We start from the raw sequence: 18,752 nt of genomic DNA on the forward strand, positions 1-18,752 counted from the left end.
GCGGCCCGCCACCTGCCCCAGGAAGCCCCCCGGAGTCTCCCGGCGGAGGGCTGCCGGCAAGGCTGATAGGCTTCGGGCTGCTGCCGGGGCAGCGGAGCTAGCCAGGTAGAGGCGCTCGGCTTCTCTCGAGGAGCAAAGCAGGGAGGATGCGAGAGCGCCGGGAAACGCGTGGGCTGCTCGAGTGGGAAGGTCGTAAAGTGTCCCTGGAGGAGCCTAAGGGCGCCTGTGAAACCCTGCTGAAAACAGATCCCCGGGGCTCCCGTTGGCTGGCGACTTTGGCCAGCACTGCGGTCTCACCGGGAAGTTCGACGCAGACTATTTGGATGACCCCGGCTGAACTCTTTAGAGGGGGGGTCTCTAAGCCCTCTGAATCTCGCCCTGAATGTTAGAAAGAAGTGGACTAGTAGGGACTACATCTGCCGGACCTCTCGGTGGATTGAGCGTCCTCACCAGCCGACTGAATGACTTAAGGGGGGGGGGCATTCTTTGAATCTCTAGCAAGAAAGATTCAGGCCACCACATTCCCCCCCCCCCGACTGTTTTGGGTGGCAGTGCAAAAGAAGCCTTTGCCACTTCCTGGGGCGTGTCTCTAACTTCCCAGTCTAGCCCAAATTCCTGGGGTTTCCTGGTGGTCTCTCATCCCAGGGTCAGCCTGGGGCTCTGTGTGTGTGTGTGTGTGTGTGTGTGTGTGTGTGTGCGCGCGCGTGTGTGCGTGTGTGTGTGTGTGTGTGTGTGTGCTGGTGGTTTCTTGCTTGCAAGGGCTGAGGCTGTCTGTGGGGAAGAATTACTTATCCTGTTCTCCGAGCACCCTTGAGTAGTTCAGGTGGAGGGAAGGGAGCCCTGGAGGACCATGGAGAGGAGGAAGTCCACATGGTTTCCAGACTTGCTCCCCGGATGAGCCCAGTGTCTTCTGCCGGGACCCCCACCCCATGGATTCAGGCCGCCACAAATGGGATCTCTGGCTGAAAGGACCAATGGCGGCTTTGGTGGGGCTCCTGGCCCTCCAGGGTGAGGTGATTGGGGAGAAAGGTGCCCTGCACCTACGAGGGAACCTAGGACGTGTGGGGTGAGCAAAAGACTGCCCTCCTCCGGTGGGCCTTGCTTGGAATTTGACCCTGGCCAGGGCTCTGGGGTGGGGCAAGGGGAGGAGCTGGGGCTTCTGGGTGTGGCTGTTGTGTGCTCAGGCGGGTTCAGCATCAGCATTCCAGAGGACGAACCCAGAGCTGGGACCCTACGACTAGTCAGGGCAGCCACCAAGTGAGAGGGGAGGCGGCTCTCCTGAACCTTTGGCCCTGGGAAGGCCCCCTCCCTTTCCCTGCAGGTCCTTCAGGTCCCCTCCCCCCACCCCGTGCTCTGGCTCAGCCTGGCAGCAGCCCTTCTCCCTCGGACAGGGCCCCCCCCAGTGCTTGCTCCTTGGTGGCTGCAACAGCACCTGTGTGAGGATTGTGCCCCACAGGGCGGGTGGCAAGGGTCTCTGACAGCCCCTCTTCTGCCCCCAAGGGCTTGTGCACCTGGGCTCTGCTCCCCGCGGCCTGAGTCAGGTGGCCCCCTGCCCCTCCCTCTCTGGCTGGAGAGTGGGATTAATGTCAGCCGGCACTCAGGGCTCCCCCCTCCACACACAGCAGGGGGAGAGGAGGCGTCTGCATTCCATGCGTTCCATGGGCTGGGCTGGCTGGCGGGATTTGCTCTGGCAGCCAGAAGGTTTTTGCTGCCTCTCACCATTTACCGAGGCGCCCAGCAGCTGCTCTCTCTGCCTGCGCCCAGCCCAGGCCTTTGCTGTGCCAGGGAGGATCCCCCGGCCACTGCCCTGCATGAACTGCCCATGGCATGGCGCTCTCCCCCCCCCCCCCCGTGTGTGTATGTGTGTGTGTGACAAGCGGCTGGCTGGGAGTTTGGCAGGTTCTTCAACTAAATCAGTGTGGGGGGGGGGTGGAAGCCTTGAGGCCCTCAGAAAGGAAGAAGCCCCCCCACCCTCGGTTCCTGTGCTTAGGCCAGAAGAGGCCGTCCCTGGTTGGCACTTTCATCCGGGCGGTGAATCATCTTTGTGGGCAGGGCAGGTGATGGTTTGGCAAACCCTTCAGGCGGGTGATATGTGCAGTGGGCCGGCCCCAGTGAGTGACAGGGCTGTGGGGGTGGGGCCTCCAGCCTATTCTGCCTCTGAAGTGTTCTGGCAGCAGGGGGCAGCACTGGCTCAGGAGTGGATGGCTTTACCCAGAGATGTCAGGAAACACTGGGTCCCGTGGGGGAGGGGATTGGTCCCCATGGTCGTGTCGCCCTGAGCCGCCAGCCCCTGCCCAGTCTTCCAAGTCAGAGGCACACAGAGGCACCCCTGCGGACCTGAGTGTGAATCAGAAGGGACTTCAGAGAATATCTAGTCCACCTCCCCCCAACTGGAATCTCTCTGTCCATCAGAGGGTCTCCCTTGTCTATTGGAGAGGCCTTCCTGACCTCTTCAGACCGTCTTTCCTTCCAACCGCTGTGTCTGGTCCTGCCCTCTGGGGCGACATCCGCTTCCTCTGCTGCCTGGCGCCTTTAGACGTTTGCTGTCCAGTGTGAGGGACATAGAGGGGCTTTGTCCACCCCCAGTAATGCCTCCCGTGATCGCCTTGGCCGTTTCAGCAGCTGCCTCCCCCTCCTGGCTCACAAATACATACTGGGTATGTATTTGGGGGATTCTCAGTGTCCTCCGCCTCCCCCCCCCCACTGCCGGCTTGGGCCTGTGGGTTCTGTCTGCAGAGAGGATCGGCTGTCTGCAGAGAATCAGCCTGAGCCACTCAGAGACGAAGGGATCTGCCGGGCACCAACCCTGGTGGAGGGCGGGCTGAAGGACTCGCCCTCCCTTCCCCTGCCGCCTCTGTCTGTTGTCGCCTATCGGGAAGTGGGGGCTAAAGTGGCTGTTCCTAAGGCAAAGCTGGGTCCCCAGGGCCACTGCTTGACGAGCCCGTGAGGCTCAGAGGGGGGCCTGGCCACAGAAGGATGGGGGGGGGGCAGTGGCTGAAAGGAAGCCACCAGAAGAGGGTTTCCCGGTTGACCTGCCCGAGTCTGACTGGAAGAGACCACCCTTTCTCTTCCAGCAGGTGCAGGTAGTCCTTGAGCTATGAGTGCTGTTGGGAGGGGAATTTTGGTCACTAAGCGATGTGGTGGCTAAATGAGTCATCACATGACCAGACTTGATTTTATTGAAACTAGCTTCCCCCATTGACTTTGCTTGTCGGAAGCCATGGGGGAAGGTTGCAAACCCCAGAGAGAGTCCTTTTTTTCAGAGGCTGCTGTACTTTGAATTGCCATTAAACGAAACTCGCAAATCTCTGGCTGGGCAGAATGAGGAGAGAAGGCTTGGCCAGCAGGGACTGCGGAAGAAGCGGGCAGGGCCAGCCCTCCTGGGCGGGGGCCTGCCTAGAGGCCAGTCTTGGCTTTGAGCCGGGCACAGTTTCCAGGGTGCCACCAGTTGACCTGCCTCTGGCAGAGAGGATGGGTAGTTCCGTGGCTCGTTCACGGTCTTTGTGCAGGGCTGCGTTCGGTGGAGATGGGTTTTGCGCTCTCAGGTTGCTGCTCTGCCTCTGGCTGCCGGCAGGGCCCTGGAAACTCCGGCCGGTCCCCTCAGTGCCCCCCTCCCCCGTTTCACCCGGGGAGCCTGCCATCTATCTGCCCGGGGATTGTCTGCAGCGCCTCTGGCGGCTGCTCTGCCAAGAGCTCCTTCTGTGGCGGCTGAAACATTTCTCCAAGCAAAGTCTGCTTAAGGCAATGCATATTTCTTGTCCTGCTCTCTGAGGTAATTTTGAACCATTCTGCTCGTTTTCTATATTTGGCAGTCCTTCAGAGACGAGTTTTATTTTATTTTACTTATTTACTTATTTAATTTCATTTTATTATTTGTTGTTTAATACATTTGTTTGCCGCCCATCTCAATGTGAGGCAACTCTGGGCAGCTTACAAGATCAAAATAAAACTCCGTGTGTGTGTGTGTGTGTGTGTGTGTGTGTGTGTGTGTGTGTTGTGTAAAATCACAAAATTGCAATAAAAAGGTTATAAGTAAAAGATGGGCGGAAGGGAGCAGATCATACAGGGTGGGGGATCCGGAAGCTGCTGTTAGTCGATCAACACCCCCCCCCCCAAAGCCAAGGGACTGAGCCAGGTCTTCAGTCAGGCGGGTGGGAGATCTCTCTGATGGGGGGGCATGATGTTCCCATTTGTATGAAGGCACAATGTAGCATGGCGCAAATGCTCAGAAGCCGCCATTTAAAGGGCAGGTTTGTCCCAGGATGGGCATCAAGGAGACGAGTTGCAGGGAGCAGCAGCGGCCCTTGCTAAGCTCTGCTCCCCTTTGACCCGCAGGCCCGCCCACTTGCCCTTTCTGAGGCGGGAACCTGCAGGGAGTCCCAGGACTGAACTGGGAAGGTGAACAAAGGTCCCTTCAGGGAAGCCGTAGCAACCCTCTTCCCTGTTGTGTGTGTGTGTGGGGGGGGAAACTCTGCAGACGCCAGGTGGAGCTCAGCTTCCCCTGTCACTGCCACAAGGGTGCCCACTCCCCCCCCCCGTCTTTGTCACCTGCTGCCTTTGCCTGGGGAGCCTTTTCCTGCGGGGGGGGGAGGGGGAGTTGCCTGACGGGGCCTCCTGGGCTTCTCCGCTCTGGAGATTTGGCGTCTGGGTGTGGACAGCCCCCTTTCTCTTGCTGGGAAAAGGCTGCTGGTGCTGAACAAACAAGCCCTTGGGTGCCTGGAGGCAGCGGCTGATTGCCAGTCTCCACAGGGCCAACGTGGCAGCTTTTGAGTGGGCTGCTTGCTGGGGGCTTTGGGGAGGAGGCTGAGGTGAACTCTAGTCCCAGAGCTCCCTCGTCCTGCTGCACGCAGGTGCCCCTTTTCAGAGCTCCAGTCTGGGCTGCCCACCTGGCCGTGTGCTGGATGAGCCCTGGGCGGCTTCTTCCCGTGGCTGGGCGGGGTCCGCAGCCAGTGAGGCTGCTTTACTCTGCTGCCCCTCTCCTGCCCTCCCCCACCAAGAGGAGCCCCGTGCCCTCCTCTGCCGATCTGCCCTTATACAGCCATGGCCTCTTCTTGGCACCTTCCCTGGGACTGTGCTGGGTGAGGAAATCCTGTTTCCTCCAGTGGAAAATGCAGCTCAGAGTCTCTCTGGGGATTTCTTGTGCCCCTCCCTGGAAAGGAATGGAGGCTGCCCAGGGCGGGGGTGGGGGGCTTGAGGAAGCTCCTCCTAACAGCTCAGATTGGCATGCCCCTCAGCACAGCCCCATACATCAACACTAAGGGGTGTGAGGGCCAGCAAATCCCCTTGGCTAATCTCTTTGCATTGCCCCCCCCCCAGCGCTTGTCTTTGAGATCCTAAGGACTATAAGTCTTTTCATCTGATCTCTGGGGAGGCAGGCAGCTGTGGATCCTGCTTCTCTAGTTCTCCCTGGAGTGGATTGTTAGAGGACCACTTCCATGGGGAAGGACTGCAGCCACGCAGAGTTTTTTCCTGCAAATACATTTTTTCTCCTTAAAAGGAAAGTGTCAGCCGGCTGCTGGGCTGGGCCGGGAAGGAGGCAGGCTCTAGTGCAGCCAGCTGAGATGTGGCCGGTCTCGGTGGCTGGCTGTGCCACATCTGGCATGCCACAAATAACATTGCTGAAGGCGGTGGTGGCCTCCAGGCTTGGCCAGGGAGCCTCAGAGGAGCGGCTGTCTTATGGAATCTTAGGCCCTATGAGTGGGCAGGACCCGGGAGGTCATCTAGTCCAACCCCTGTCCAGTACAGGAAGGAATCCACAGAATCCGGAGCTGGCCATCCAGAGGGGAACTTCACCGCAGTTTTAGGCAGACTGATCCTCTGAGGAGTAGCTTGCATCAGTTTGAAATTCAGCCTGACTCCTCTCTCTTAATTATATTTATTTATTTAAATAATTCCTGTGTCTGCCCATCGACAGTGTGATTAAAACCAACTGTTGGAAACAACAATGCCTGTCGCCTGAGGCAGCTCATGTTCCCCGGTCACCAAACCACTTGGCTGGCAGAGTTCAGGCGCACCTCCTGGTGGCCCAAGTTCCCCCTGGCTGGTCCTCCTGCTGCTCCCTGGTCCCCTTTCTGACCCCAGGGCTTCTCTTCTGCAGGCCAGACCAGCTGCCCCCCTCTAACACTCCCCCTGGGAGCTCTTCTCTGGACCCAGGCCAGTTTCTCTGGTTCCCCCCTTTAAAACGTGGTGCCCAGAACTGTATTTGGCTCTTGCGGTTTCATCTAACCAGCATGAAATGGGCACTTACCACAGTTTGGATTCCACCCCCCTAATTGTTTTGGCCTTGCTAGCTGCTGCCTCACATGGTCTGTTCCCATGCAGTGGGTGCCCCTCTCGGCCCTGGTCCCAAGGCAGATTCCCCGGGCATTGTCCCCAAATGAGGAGCTTACGCCTGATCAGCACCAATCTCTTTGATTTGCCCCAACGCTGAAGTCTGCGGAGGTCATGTTGTCTCCTCAGCCTTTCCATTCGGCCTCTGGGTCATTTGTAAAGAAGCGGAATGGCCTTGGGTAAGGTTGCAGTGTGTGTGTGTGCGCGCTGGCAGCTGTTCTTCTGTAGTCTATCTTGATCCAGCTGTATATTGTGTCTGTGGCATGTTTTATAGAATTGTTCAGCTTATTGAAAAAGACAAGGTTTAAAGTGCAAAGCAATGGCTGAAACCTCAGAGGGCTTCCTCTGAGCAGCAACGAAGGTTTTCCAGCCCACATTTGGGCTTCCAGAGTCATGGCAAAGTCCATGGAGCAAGCCCTTGGGGTGAGCTCTCCGATGGCCTGGCAGCCCCCTTCCCCATGAAGCTGGCCACCATCCTCTTGGCTTCTCTCTGTTGTTTGGGAATTTGACCCCTGGTCCGGCCCTCCTGGTTACACCCCTCTTTCCGTTGGGTCGGGGATCTGCCTTCAGCAGCCCTGGCCCTGGGTTGCTCTGGCTGCCCCCCTTTTGGGCATGTTCTCCCTTCTCCAGAGGACCACAGCGGCTGGGAGTCCCCTTCCTGGGGGATGCCAGAGGGGCACCCATCCTTATCTTTAGTTGAAGACCTCTAGGGCCCCTTTGGAAAAACAGGGCTCCTGGTTGTCAGGATGAGGGTTTTGCTATTGATGGTTTATTTCAGGTGGCTCTGATTCCTAAACTGCCCTGGGCTCCTTCATGATGAAGTGCAGCTTCCCCTCTCTGGGTCCAGTGGGGGCTGCCAGAGACCCCCCTGCTTCCCTTCCTTCTTTGCAGCCCACTCTTGCCTTCTGGGTCCGGGCTCGGGGTTGAGGCACCAGCTTGAGTCAGGTGTTCCCTGAGAGGCCTCCTGGGGGGGGGAGAAGAAACCCAAATGGAGCTCACCCCTCCCCAAAGGCCATACTGATGGCCATTGAGAGCAAGGCGACTGTGCTGGACTTTGGACCGGAAGGTGGTTCAGATGCTGCTTCTCCTCATTTGTTTCCTGGGTCCCCCGGGAGGGGTGGGGAGGAGACAGCGAGGAGTCCTGCCCGCCTTGGCAGAAGATGCCCGGCCACGTCTGGGCGAGAGGAGCTATTGGGCTCCCAGCCCTCAGCGGGGAAGGCGGCTGGTAGGTGGCTGGCCTGGTCGCCTCCCTGAGGACCGCAGGTGCGCCTCCTTCCCCTGAAGCGGCTTCCGGGACTGAGTGAGGGCAGGTGATGCACGGAGGCTTCCCTCTGGGGCTGGCGCTCTGTGCCAGCTGCTTTCCCGAGGTGCCTCCATTGCTGCTGGAGCAGGGCAGGAGGAGAGAGGCTGTCTCTGGGCGGCTTCTGGCGCTGTCCTTCGCCATGGAGGTGGAGGCCTTGTGGTCTCAGATCCAGCAAAAGCGCGCTCTGATTCCTGCTGGATACCACTTGTTCCACGAGGCGAGCGCGGGGGGGGGGGCAGGCGGTAGGAGAGGATCAGTTGGGGAGGAGGAGGAGGAGGGGATGCGCAGTTGGACCTGCCGTGTCTCGGGCCTTGCTCCACCTGTCTTATAGGGAGAGCCCTTCTGGCATTAGTGCCGGTTCTCGGGGAGAGTGGGCAGGGTGGGGGCATGATTCCTTACAGCATGGGACACCCCCCCACTCATTACAAGTGGTGGCTTCCCTTGGCCCCTTGCTTCACCCTCCTTCCCTCCTGGAGCTTTCTGAAGAAATGAAGGTGTCAGGTGCAGCCTCTTCGTTGACTGGGGCCACCCACCAATTCACACAGAAACTGGACAGGGATGGGGGCATTTGGCAGTTGCGCTGCGGGGGGAGGGGGGGCTGGAACCTCCGTGGCCTTTCCTGGTCTGGGATCCAGGAAAGGGAACGATTCGCTCTGGCAGAGAGGGCAGGGGCAGGGTGTCAAGAGGCAGGCCTTCTCTGCCCTGGCACCCACCCCATGGAAGCCTCCCCCTGCCCCTCAAGACCCTGTTCTGTCAGGGTTGGGGGGGTCCCAGGGAACCCACCACATTTTAAGGTGTCTCCCCTGTTGTGGGTGATAAGGGGTTGCTGTATTGATTCCTTCTGTTTATATTGTCTATAACATTTTAATATTTAGTAACGACTATATTTTTATAACGATTATTTTAGTTGACTGTTGTATGCCACTCAGTCTACTCCTGCTCAGATGGGCGGCTGTGTGAACGGGTTCAGAAACGGGGGGGTGCTTATGAGGAGTCAGCTGGGCCAGTGGGGGCAGACAGGGAAGCCTGGGGGGGGGGAGCAGACCCATTCGGAGGCCTGGCAGCCTGTGATAGGGAGCTCTGCCTGACCATCCCGTCCATCCGAGTGCTGGGCCGTGCTCCCAGGTCTCAGCCAGGTTGTTCTGTGCCCCTGGCAGGCAGGTGACGGTGCCCGCTTGGCAGAGATGGAGAACGCCCTGACGGCCCGGGATCGGGTGGGAGTGCAGGACTTTGTCCTGCTGGAAAACTTCACCAGCGAAGCAGCTTTCATCGAGAACCTGCGCAGGCGGTTCAAGGAGAACCTCGTCTACGTGAGTGCGGTGTCTGGTAGCCACGTTTGGTTTTCATTGATTTATTTATTCAATTCTATAGCTCCCCATCTCGGTCAATGACTCCGGGCAGCTTGCAATTCAAAAAAATACATTGCAGTTAAAAATACTAGAAGCATTTTAAAAAAACAAAAACACTAAAAACATCCATACTAATTATGGCCTGGAGCGAGGTCCTCGGCTAGCGGGCAATGCAGACACCCATTCAGCGCCCCAGGCTCATTGGAACAGAGCCGGGTCTTTGGGGCCTTACAAAAGGCTAACTGGGCTGGAGCCCCTTAAATCTCCAAAGGGAGGGGGTTCCACAGAGCGTCTTGCCTGGCCTAATGGGGGGGGGGACTCCTTCTTGGGACCCTGGCAGCCCCCAAATCAGAACTCTCTCTTGGGTGCCTGCAGTGGATCAGGGTAAGAGATCCCCAGATTCAGAGAGCCCCCTTGCTCTGGGTGGCTGGTCAGTGCTGGGCCACTGGCCCAGGGGGGAGTCTTCCCAGGCTTGGGGGGGGGGGGTCTTGTTGGGAAAGACCAGCGCCGAGGCTGGTCAGTACAGGGGGAGTCTTCCCGGGCTTGGGGGGGGGTCTTGGGGAAGGCAGTCTATGTGGGTGCTGGATTACAGTGCAAGCTGCTGCTGGAGGGAACTGAAATATCCTTGTGGCCCCCAGATCACGTAAGGAGAGGAGAAATAGGATTTTGGTCCTTGGGCCAAATTTGGGGGCTGTGGGCCCCCTTGAAAGGAGCCCCATTGAGGCAGGGCACCCGCTGCCCCCTTCTGACACCCCCCTGGGCTGGCTTCCTCTTCAGACATATATTGGCTCGGTTCTGGTCTCGGTGAACCCGTACAAAGACCTGGAGATCTACAGCAAGCAGCACATGAACCGTTACCGTGGCGTCAGCTTCTATGAAGTCTCTCCTCACCTGTGGGTACCTGAGCAGGAGCCATGCTCTCCACCTCCTGCCTGTCCCCCCCCCCCTTTCCTCCTCCACTGCACTGCCAATGGTGCAGGAGGGCTTTTGCACCCCTCGGCCTAGCCGCTCAGCAGGAACGATGGGGAGAAGGTCCTCCCTGTGGAAAAAGGAGGGTGGGCAGCACCTGGCAGAAGGCTTTAGGCCAAGAAGATGGGGGGACTTGCAGGGTGGCAAGTCCTGGCAGTGCTCTACTTCCTGCTACATCAGGATTGGGCTCGGTGGGAGCCAAAACCTGCCAGACTATCCTGGCAGTTCTGGGCAGTCCCCCCCCTCCCCGTAGGTCCTTCGTGGCAGGAGAGACCTGGCGGCACTGCTGCTGCCCTTTGAAGAGAATGCTAAATCTTGGGGGGGGGGGCATTTGAGGAAGCAGCCTCAAACTGCAGCTGGAACCTCTGTGCTCTTGGGCAAGAGCAGAGCAGAGCAGAGCAGACAGCCTCCCTCCCTCCCTCCCTTGGCAGCTATGCCATCGCTGACAATGCCTACCGCTCACTGCGGACGGAGAGGAAGGACCAGTGCATCCTCATCTCGGGGGAGAGCGGGGCGGGCAAGACGGAGGCCACCAAGAAGATCTTGCAGTACTATGCTGTCACCTGTCCCGCGAGCGAGCAGGTGCAGACCGTGAAGGACAGGCTGTTGCAGTCCAACCCGGTTCTCGAGGTACTCCTTGTGGCTCACCAAGGAACGGGGGTGCTGTCCTGGCTTTGGGGTCCCAAGGGAGTCGCGGCCAGCCTCAGTCTGTAGCTCCTCGGTGGCACGCGCAGGGCAAGAGCTCCCAGCGCCAGACAGCTCGAGAAAATGCTTCCCTGCACGGAAGAGGGGCCTCCGGGGGAGAGTGCTCCCTGCTTGTTTGGAGGGAAACGGGACCCTTCTCCTCCCGGCCCCCGGTCTGGGGGTCTCCAGTGTGAATAATGGCTTTGAGCTTCCCCCCCCCCCCGCTCCTTTCTTCCTCCTCGAAGGAGTCATGCAGCATGTAGCGCAGGGGTGGGGCGGGAGGAGGGCCTGGGCTCCGCGGGGGAGCCCCACAAGGTCCCCATCTGGATTTTGTTCTGCTTTCTGCTGGGATCCAGGCTTTTGGAAACGCCAAGACTCTGCGCAATGACAACTCCAGCCGATTTGGAAAATATATGGACGTTCAGTTTGATTACAAGGTGTGCAAGTGGGCGAGAGCGCCAGGCTGACAGCCAGGAAGGGAGGGGGAGAAATCTTGCCTTTGTTCCGGGGGGGGGGCGTGTGCCCAACGGCTCCGGTTCCCATCCCAGAAGGGCTTCCTGCCCTGCTTCCTGCTGCTGCTGACCAGGCTGACCGCGGGACACCTGCAGCCCATGCCTTCTCTTGGGTTGCCTAGGGGGCTCCCATCGGGGGCCACATCCTGAACTACCTCTTGGAGAAGTCACGGGTGGTACACCAGAATCACGGCGAGAGGAACTTCCACATCTTCTACCAGCTCTTGGAAGGGGGGGAGGAAGACCTGCTGCGGAGGCTGGGGCTGGAGAAGAGCCCCCACCAGTACCAGTTTCTGGTCAAGGTAAAGGGGGCCCTCCCTCCACCATAGGGCTGCTGCCCTGGCTCTTTGCAGTCTCAGCCGCCTTGAACCCCAGAGGTGGCGGGCACGGCGGCTCACGGGGGGGGATGTTCTTCGCATTTCTTCTGATCTCGCCTTGCTTGCCCAACCTGCGGCCACCTGTGTATCGGAGAGGGAAGCAGGAGTCTGCCCCACAGTAGTCCGTTCTGCCCCCTTTGCCTGCAGGGCCAGTGCGCCAAGGTCGCCTCCATCAACGACAAAAACGACTGGAAGGTGGTGCGCAGGGCCTTGTCTGTCATCAACTTCAGCGACAGTGAAGTTGAGGTGAGAGGCCTGGCCCCACCTCCCTCCCTCCCTCAAGTGGGAGGACCCTTCCCTAGGGACACCTCTGCCCTAGGGCTGGATTCACAAGACTTTTCCTTCCTTTTTCCAGGATCTGCTGAGTATCATTGCAAGCGTGTTGCACTTGGGGAATGTGCAATTTGCAACTGACGAACACGGCAGTGTACAAGTGACCACAGAAAACCAGATCAAATACTTGGCCAGGGTGAGTGACGGGATCGGTACCAAGCCTCCATTTTATCCACGATGAAGAAGTAAATGGAAAGTGAAATGTACCAATTGCCTTCGTAAGCTCTTTCAAGTATATTTTGGAATTTAATCTCCTGGAAATGTACTCTGTTTACTGAGCTGTACCCGGGTTCAGCTGTGGTTGCCTGAGGAAGGCGAGTGCGGGATGCCTGGAATCAGCCAGCTACACTGCCCTCCTGTTTGCCCCATCACCTTCAGAGGACCAGCTGTGCTCTCCTGCTAGGAAAGTGGGCCTGGAGGGAGGCGAGGCAGGTGCAGCCCGGCCACAGTAGCCCCCCTCTTTCTTGCTGAGTGACTGACCTTCCCTGCCCAAAACTCAGCCCTGCGACACAGCTGCAGGAAGGGCCTCGACGACGCACTCACGCTTTCTTTCTTCCTCGGTCTGAAGCTCCTGGGCCTGGAGAACGCGGTACTGCAGGAGGCTCTGACCCACAAGAAGATCATTGCAAAGGGAGAACAGGTGAGAGAAGAGTTGCCAGCAGAATGGCGAGGGGCCGGGGGGGGGGAGTGGCAGCCTGGCTATTCCCCTGGCGATAGTCTGTGGGTTCTGAGGGGCTTGGCCTGTTGCCCCTTTCCTTGTAGCAAGAGTTCAGATGGAGACCGGGGGGGGGGGGCTCTCTCTTTCCCTGCAGCTGATCAGCCCTCTCAGCCTGGAGCAAGCCGCCTACGCCCGCGACGCTCTGGCCAAAGCTGTCTATGGGCGCACCTTCTCCTGGCTGGTGAGCAAGATTAACAAGTCCTTGGCCTACAAGGTGAGTTGGTCTCTGGCGCCCCAGTTGCCGGCCTTCGCAGGAGACTTGGCCGGGCCCAAGCAGTGCCTGCAGGCTTTGCACAAGGGGCCACTTTTCTTGGGATTTCTTCTCCATAGCTAAGGCTCACTTGTCATTTGGTTTGAACTCAGATGTGAAACTGGGGTTGTGAAGCAGAATGCCCCCTGGCTGCAGGGCGGTTGGTTTGCCAGCATGCCGAGAAGGTTAGAATAGGTGCCTGGAAGGGCAAGGATGCCCCCCTCTGCAGACGTTGTGGGCTGCAGCTGTGCAGCGGAGCTTCCAGAGGGCGGCACTCTCCCTGGCGAAGTGGCCCTTGACCATGGGAGAGAGGAGCTGCACTGCCTCCATCGAGTAGGTCAAGCGGCCCAGGGCTGCTTGGCAGCGGTGCCAGTTGTCTCCTCCTTGTGCAGGAGAAGCTGGTGCTGCCACTGCCACCGAAGCCAGAAGGTCAAGGACTCGGCAGTGAGAAAGAGCGCCCCCAGCTGGATAGCAGAGCAGCCTCCTGTGCCGCCAACCGGAGAGCTGCGCCAGGCATCCCCTGAGGAGGAAGAGCTCCATCGAAGACCCTTATTTGGCAGGAGGGGGGGGGATTGATGGTGGGCAGCTGTTGGAAGGCTGCCCTGATGCAGCCTCCCAGGGAGCTGGTGAATTCCCCACCGGAAGGGCCTGGCTCGTCTCCGGTCCTGGGCGGGCTGGGTTTCCAAAGAGGAACGAACACCTGATGATGAGCCACCAAGCGAAGAGGCCACGGGCTGCCTTGGATGTGGTACAGGGTCACGTGAGCTGGTCAGGAAGGGTCCAGAAGGGTCCAGAAACCAATGGGGTTTGGAAAAATTTCTTCATCAGGGCACTCGGCACTTCATTTGGCACGCAGGGAATTTTTCTGAAATGTGTTGGGATTCCTAGAAGTTCCCCTTTCTTGGGGCAGGGGTGCTCGTCTGTGGTTTCCAGGGGTTTTTAGGCAGCTCACACCCTGCAGGAGACGCCCTCTTTCCCGGGCAGCCCCTTGGTTCCCCTGTGCCCCTGGGGAGCAGGGCCTGCCCGCCTGCCCACCTGCCCGCCTGCCCGTGGGAAAACAAGAGTGCTTGCCGGGTGTGTTTTGCCCAGCCGCAGGTGTGCCAGAAAGAGCTGTGAAGAGACCTGTCAGGAAGGCTCCAGCGTTGTTTTTGCTGTCCGGCAACAGGTTCTGTCTGGGAGGCGAGTCGCGGTGGGCAAATGTATAGGCTTCATTGGCTGCAGCGTTTGCTGTTGCTAGTTTTCCCTCTTAGTGTCTTTTGTAGATTTTAATGGGGAGATGTATTTATTTAAGTTCGAGGCCAGCCATAGCAAGAACAATAGAGAAAGAAGTCATAGACTTAGACGTAGACAACAACTCACGATAGGTTGTGTAAAATACGTGTGGGCTACGTGAGTTCTAGTCCCTGCCTTAGGCTCAAAGCCATAGGCCAGTCATTTTTCTCAGTCCTAGAAAGGCGGCAATGGCAAGCTACCTCTGGAAAACTTTGCCAAGTAACCGCCCAGACTTGTCCAGGCAGTCTCCAGGAGGCAGCGTCGACTCAAAGGTGCACAACATGCCCCCCCCCCCAGAGGGAAATGAAACAAAGTGCAGAGGAAATGCAGCTTCTCCCATTATTCGAGCCTTTGGGGCTCTCTGGAGGAGCCCTTGGCGTGCCAGAGGAAACTTTGCTGCTCACCAGTCCCGGAAATGCCGGTTCTCGGTTCTCGGGCAAAGCCGCCCGGCTGCTGCTCTGTCTCTCTCCGGAGGCTGCTCTCTCCTGGTGCTACTCTTTTTCCTGGGGGGGGGGGAGCAGCCTGTGTTTTCCTTCTTTCTCGTCAGAGCTCTGCAAACTCTTCGTGGGCTGCCATTCTGTTCTCACTTCTTCCCTGGGGCTGCATCAGGCAAGCCACGACTGGTATTTTGAAATGGATCCCAGCATTTATACCCTGCTGAGGCTACTTGCCTCTGTGGCATTCCTGCAGCTGAACAACTGCCGGCTGGCCTCAGGTCCAGCCTTTCAAAGCTCGACCAGGGCTTCTCCCGGCCTTCTCTCCCTCCTCCCTGCCTTTGGCTGCGACTGGCTCTCTGGGGGTGACTTTAGGAGGAGGGGCGTAGCAAAGACTCCCCCCTCCCTCCTGGCCAGGAGCATTCCGGTCCAGTTCAAGGGGCTTTCTTGGAGGGAGGGAGGGGCTTCCCACGGATCTCTAGTAGGCCAGGAGACTGGGGGTGGGGTGGGGGGGTTGCTAGGAATCTGCTGCTTTAAGGAACATTGTTTTATACCTGGCCTTTTCTACCACAGACTGCTTTTGCCAGGTTTTATATATTATTATGACTTTTTTTTCTCTTGCTTTAACTTTGCTTGATTATGGTCATTTGATGGTTTTATCATTCTTTCCATCTTGCTAACTGGGAATCTTAGCTGTTGTTAATTGTTGGGAGAAATCTGTCCAGAAAAGCCGGTTCCCATCTGACTCTGTTGGATTAAGTCAGCGGTCCCCAACCCCCCCCCCCCCGGTCCATGGACCGTCAGCAGCCGCAGCATGCCAGGAAACAGTCCACACAAATAAGTGAAGCACCCTCCACGGGATGCAGGCAGCATGTGAAAGCACGCCCCCTCCGGTCCACGGAAAAACCTCTCTCCATGGAACCGATCCCTGGTGCCCAAAGGTTGGGGGCCACTGGATTAAGTCCTCCAGCAGGACCTGCAGCTGCTGTGCAGATCTTGGGCTAATGGCAGCAGCAGCGTCTGCTAGACAGCTGTGGTCGTCTCTGGGGACAGCGTGGGACCGGCGAGGGTCTCTCTGGGGCTCGGCGGGCTCTGTTGCTGGCCAGGGCAGCCTCCGCTTGAAAAAGGCACTTGGGCTGCCTTTGCTTGTTAGGAAGGCCCGTTCAGTGGAATCGGAGAGTTGCCGACTTGCATTGGGATGAGTGGGCTTGGTGTTCTAACTACTGGCATCGCTGGCACAAACCTGGCACTTAGGAGCTGTTATGATGTCCCCTGTAATGAATCACAGGGTCCGTCAAGCCAGGCGCTGCTCCTGTCCCACTGGAGGGGGAAGCGATGGGCTTGGAGCCCCAGTTGGTGTGTGTGTGGGGAGGTGCCTGCTGGCGTGATTGACTGGGTTGTTGCTGCCTCGGAGGAGGAGGAGGAGGAGGAGGAGGAGGAGGAGGAGGAGGAGGAGGAGGGTCTCCAGAAGGGAGAGCTCAGGGTTCCTGCCTCCCTCCCACTTTGTTCTCTTTCCCAGGAGACGGAGAGCATGGGGTGGAGGAAGAGCTCGACTGTGCTGGGACTGCTGGATATTTACGGCTTTGAGGTTTTCCAGCACAACAGGTGTGTTTCCGGGCGCCTTCAGCTTCTCCCTTAGCTGGCAACCCTTTGGCAGCCTGTCCAAGGCTCTGCCCAACATGCCAGGGGTGCTGTCACCCTCCACCCATACTCGGTGGCGGCGTGCAGACTCCACAGCCCTCTGCTGTGGAGATGCACAGCTGCGCTTCCGGGAAGCCTTTCCGGGGATCTTGTGCTGCACAAGGGGGTTTGTGGGGCTGGCCCGAGGGGTGCCGGCTGCTCTGCCACTTTGGCGTCCCTGTGTGTGTGAGGGAGAGGGTGTGGGTGACCGGGAGGCTCCCCCCACGACCAAGGGTCGGCTGCCCTGGCTCAGCTCTCCCGGAGCGCTCTCTGCTTCCTTGCAGCTTTGAGCAATTCTGCATTAATTACTGCAATGAGAAACTGCAGCAGCTCTTCATAGAGCTCACCCTGAAATCCGAGCAAGAGGAGTACGAAGCCGAGGGCATCGCGGTAAGAGCCCCACCAGGAAGTCCCAAGCGGGGGGGGGGGAGAAGCAGGAGCCGCTGCTGCTCTCTGCTGGGCTGCTGGCAGGAGGGCCAAGCTGGGCTGCCTTCAGCCCCCGCCCCTGGTCCGGGGGTCAGGGATGGCTGGCAGCTTTTCCTGTGCTAGGAAAGGGATGGATGGGGCAGTTCAGGCGGGCCGGCACTGGGGAAATGGCCTAGTAAATCGCCTACTGATTCCCTGCTGAATTGGATCTCTCCTTGTGAAACGGCAGTGGGAGTCCGTTCAGTATTTCAACAACAAGATCATCTGTGACTTGGTGGAAGAAAAGTTCAAAGGCATAATTTCCATTTTGGTAAGCCCTCCTCAGGGAAGCGGAACCTCCAAAGAGACCTGGGGCAGGCGGGAGCCCCTCCCAGCCCGGAGGAGGAGGAGGAGGAGGCCTTCCCGGGCTGCCTGGGCTCCTGCTCCCTGGCCCCCCTCACCTGCCCCCCAAAGGGTCAGGGTTGGGCCGCCAAGCACCAGCTCCGCTTCTCGGCCTGGGCTGATGGCTGCTGGAGCTGTGGGGCGTACCTGTGGGGAGCGGTCCCCACCTTCTGGCCTTCTGCCAACACGGGCAGCTCCTGCGGTAAAGCAGCCCAGGGGAGGCGCCCCTCCCTCCCTCCCTCCTCACTGCTGGGCGTGTCTGCAGGACGAGGAGTGTCTTCGGCCAGGGGACGCCACAGATCTGACCTTTCTGGAGAAGCTGGAGGAGACCATTAAGAGCCACCCCCATTTCCTTACGTGAGTTTGCTGGAGACCCACCCCCCCCCAGGAGGAGGAGGAGGAGGAGGCACAGTTTTCAGATCAATGGAGAGGAGAGACGGGTATTTTGCGATTGGGCTTTGATTGATTTAATTATTATAGCTGCCCGGCTCACATACTATATGGACAGCTTTCAAAATTCAAACCTGAACAACACACACACACGCATACACAGAAACAAAAAAATAACCATAGGAGCTTGAAAAGAGTAACACAGTCCATCCAGGAAGAGTTTTATAGGCTCTGCACCAGCCCCCCGTCTGACCCCCCCCCAGACCAGATGGCCACGCTGGGGTCCTCAGGTCTTTCTTGTAAATATGGGCACCACAGAGGAGAGGAGGGGGGCTTGTCGTGGGGTGGCCCTGCAGAAGGCGCTCCCCAAAGCAATAGGAGAACCCAAAGCCTTTGGCATTAAGATGACCCTGTTGTTGACCCCCCCCCTTTTGCCACGGGGCTTCCCTCTCCCTCCCCGAGTCCTTGGCAGAGCCAGTCTGGCCAATCTGTGGCTGCGATGCTGACCCTCTGCCCTGCTTCCTCCACAGTCACAAGCTGGCCGATGCCAAGACCCGGAAGTCGTTGGGGCGGGAAGAGTTCCGCCTGCTGCACTATGCCGGGGAAGTCACCTACAGCGTGGCAGGTCAGTCCTCCTGCAGCGCCACGGGGCAGCCCCCCCTCCCGGCCCCTGCCCCAGGGTTCCTGCTGCTCACCTTGTGGCTTCCTGGCCTTCTTCCCCAGGTTTCTTGGATAAGAACAATGACCTACTCTTCAGGAACCTTAAGGAGGTGAGCCTGGGGAGGCGCTCTGGCTGAACGTGGCCCCCTCCCACAACCCCCCCCCCCAAAGATGCCATCTCCTGTGTTTTTTTTGCTGCCATTGCAGGCGATGTGCGACTCGGAGAACCCCATCCTCACCCAGTGCTTTGACAGGACAGAGCTGACCGACAAGAAGAGACCGGAGACGGTAAGGCCTGGCAGAGGGGCTCCGCATCCCCCCGCTTCCTCCCGTGGGGTCCCCTGACCACCCGCATCTTCTCTGGCCCGTCTCGCTATGCAGGCAGTGACCCAGTTTAAGAACAGCCTCTCAAAGCTGATGGAGATCCTCATGTCCAAGGAGCCCTCCTACGTCCGCTGCATCAAGCCGAATCACTCTAAGCAGGCCGGTAGGTGGGGGGGGCTCTTCCTGGTCAGCAAGGCTCCCAGCCCTTCCCTCTCTGCCCCCCCCCCAACACCTTGGGTGGAGCCCAGGCTGAGGACGGCCACTCCTGTGGGTGGAAGGGCTGCCCCTGGCACCCTGCCTGGTTCTCCTCTCGGTGGTTGCTTCCTTGGGGGCTCTTGGCCCACCGGGGCCTGAAGCCTG

The 18,752-nt window shown here is 58.8% G+C and overlaps 1 protein-coding gene across 2 annotated transcripts in view; it reads left to right on the forward strand.

The window, feature by feature from the left end:
* MYO1C (myosin IC) overlaps window positions 1-18,752 on the forward strand; it is a 36,576-nt gene that overhangs the window by 1,459 nt on the left and 16,365 nt on the right. For both annotated transcript variants that reach the window (XM_039368256.1, XM_039368255.1), the window contains exons 2-18: window positions 8,791-8,943; window positions 9,760-9,875; window positions 10,383-10,581; window positions 10,992-11,072; window positions 11,270-11,449; window positions 11,672-11,770; window positions 11,880-11,993; window positions 12,426-12,497; window positions 12,670-12,789; window positions 16,051-16,136; window positions 16,496-16,601; window positions 16,867-16,947; window positions 17,284-17,375; window positions 17,939-18,033; window positions 18,132-18,178; window positions 18,276-18,356; window positions 18,450-18,555. In XM_039368256.1, the coding sequence (XP_039224190.1) occupies window positions 8,818-8,943; window positions 9,760-9,875; window positions 10,383-10,581; window positions 10,992-11,072; window positions 11,270-11,449; window positions 11,672-11,770; window positions 11,880-11,993; window positions 12,426-12,497; window positions 12,670-12,789; window positions 16,051-16,136; window positions 16,496-16,601; window positions 16,867-16,947; window positions 17,284-17,375; window positions 17,939-18,033; window positions 18,132-18,178; window positions 18,276-18,356; window positions 18,450-18,555 (1,801 nt within the window). In that variant the 5' untranslated portion in view covers window positions 8,791-8,817. The remainder of the gene's footprint in view (window positions 1-8,790; window positions 8,944-9,759; window positions 9,876-10,382; window positions 10,582-10,991; window positions 11,073-11,269; window positions 11,450-11,671; window positions 11,771-11,879; window positions 11,994-12,425; window positions 12,498-12,669; window positions 12,790-16,050; window positions 16,137-16,495; window positions 16,602-16,866; window positions 16,948-17,283; window positions 17,376-17,938; window positions 18,034-18,131; window positions 18,179-18,275; window positions 18,357-18,449; window positions 18,556-18,752) is intronic.

The sequence above is a fragment of the Crotalus tigris genome, unplaced genomic scaffold (assembly GCF_016545835.1).
Source record: "Crotalus tigris isolate CLP2741 ecotype Arizona unplaced genomic scaffold, ASM1654583v1 scf7180000020724.653033, whole genome shotgun sequence".
Classification (NCBI taxonomy): domain Eukaryota; kingdom Metazoa; phylum Chordata; class Lepidosauria; order Squamata; family Viperidae; genus Crotalus; species Crotalus tigris.